This window comes from Rutidosis leptorrhynchoides, chromosome 4, assembly GCF_046630445.1.
Source record: "Rutidosis leptorrhynchoides isolate AG116_Rl617_1_P2 chromosome 4, CSIRO_AGI_Rlap_v1, whole genome shotgun sequence".
Lineage (NCBI taxonomy): Eukaryota > Viridiplantae > Streptophyta > Magnoliopsida > Asterales > Asteraceae > Rutidosis > Rutidosis leptorrhynchoides.
In genome coordinates this window covers 126011018-126012261 of record NC_092336.1, presented here as the reverse complement: position 1 = coordinate 126012261, position 1244 = coordinate 126011018, and the positions used below count along the sequence as shown (strand labels likewise).

The window sequence follows — 1244 nt, the reverse complement described above, 5'->3', positions numbered from 1 at the left end:
ATTGTGTAATAAATTTTGTGTAAAATTTATGTGGCCATAGTATTTCTCTTTTAGGCGACTTGTATCGGGGGGAAGTGACCCCGTCACTTGCCGATGTGGAGCTCAAGTGACGCCGGCCGGTGCCGTATCCAGGCGTCACTTTGACGCGTTTCCATGGTTAGCGTTCGAATGAGACGGGGAATGAGACGGATGTCACTTACACGTGGCATCCGTTGATGGTTTTTTTTTTTCCGATCATTTGACATTAAAAAAAAATTTATTTGTTTCCTTCTTATTTTCTTATCAAAATACATACAACATACAATTTTAAAGCTTTCAAAATGGATAAAGCTTTCAAAATGTTAGAGTTTCTTGTGGATGATTCGGATGACGAAAAGATTGTTAGTTTTGTTAAAAGTCTAACGCAAGAAGAAGTCGATGGAGAGGCAAGTAGTTCTCGAGTCCCTCGATCCCGGATTTATATTGTTAGGGATCGAGAAGATGCGGCTATAAGGTTATACAATGATAATTTTGCGGAGTCACCGGTGTTTTCCGACAAATATTTTAAACGACGTTTTCGAATGAGTCGTGAGTTATTTCTTCGAATTGTTGAAGGTATATCTAATTTTAATAGTGTTGTTATTCCTGATTATTTTATGTATTTTCAGGAACGGCCCGATGCAACGGGCCGTCAAAGTTTGACAATTCTCCAAAAGTGCACAGCGGCCATACGTCAAATGGCGTATGGAACAACTCCTGATTTGTTTGATGAATATATAAAACTAGTTTAATACCCGCGGATTCGCGCGATTTTAAAAGAAAATTTATTAAATTTAGAACCGGTATATATTTTTTTAGTTACATCAAGGCAATCAACTTTAGATCAATGAAAAAGAATATCGCGCTCTCCAAATATCTTTTAATAGCGTTTGGATTGAACCGTTCGGTTTCTCTCATTTATAACTTCATATATTAGCTTGGAAAATCATAGTTGTACAAATCATGAACTTCCATTTCTCTCATTTATTATAATATACATAAAGCTTGCTAAAACGGGTCAAAATAAATTAGCTAAAATGAATCGTAGATCAAAAATTGAATCGTAAAATCTGAGATGAACTAACCTTTGATTCTGATTTAGTCGTCAAAGGTGATTTAACAATAGCTTGTTCAGCAGAAATCAACCCGCAATCCTTGTTTGATTGTTGTTTTTGGGTTAGACGTAATTGCATAGAAGCGTAGACGAAAACGATACATTGAAAGAA

General features: G+C 35.9%; 1 protein-coding gene across 1 annotated transcript; it reads left to right on the top strand.

Annotated features, from left to right (window-relative positions):
- The first annotated feature begins 320 nt into the window (after positions 1–320).
- LOC139840982 (uncharacterized) lies at positions 321–770 on the top strand. The gene has a single exon (XM_071831220.1). It carries the CDS (start codon positions 321–323, stop codon positions 768–770), a length of 450 nt encoding a protein of 149 aa, XP_071687321.1.
- The last annotated feature ends 474 nt before the right edge of the window (positions 771–1244 follow it).

What these genes read in the sequence shown, in the direction of transcription:
- LOC139840982 (XM_071831220.1), top strand. Translation starts at nt 321, where the DNA reads ATGGATAAAGCTTTCAAAATGTTAGAGTTTCTTGTGGATGATTCGGAT.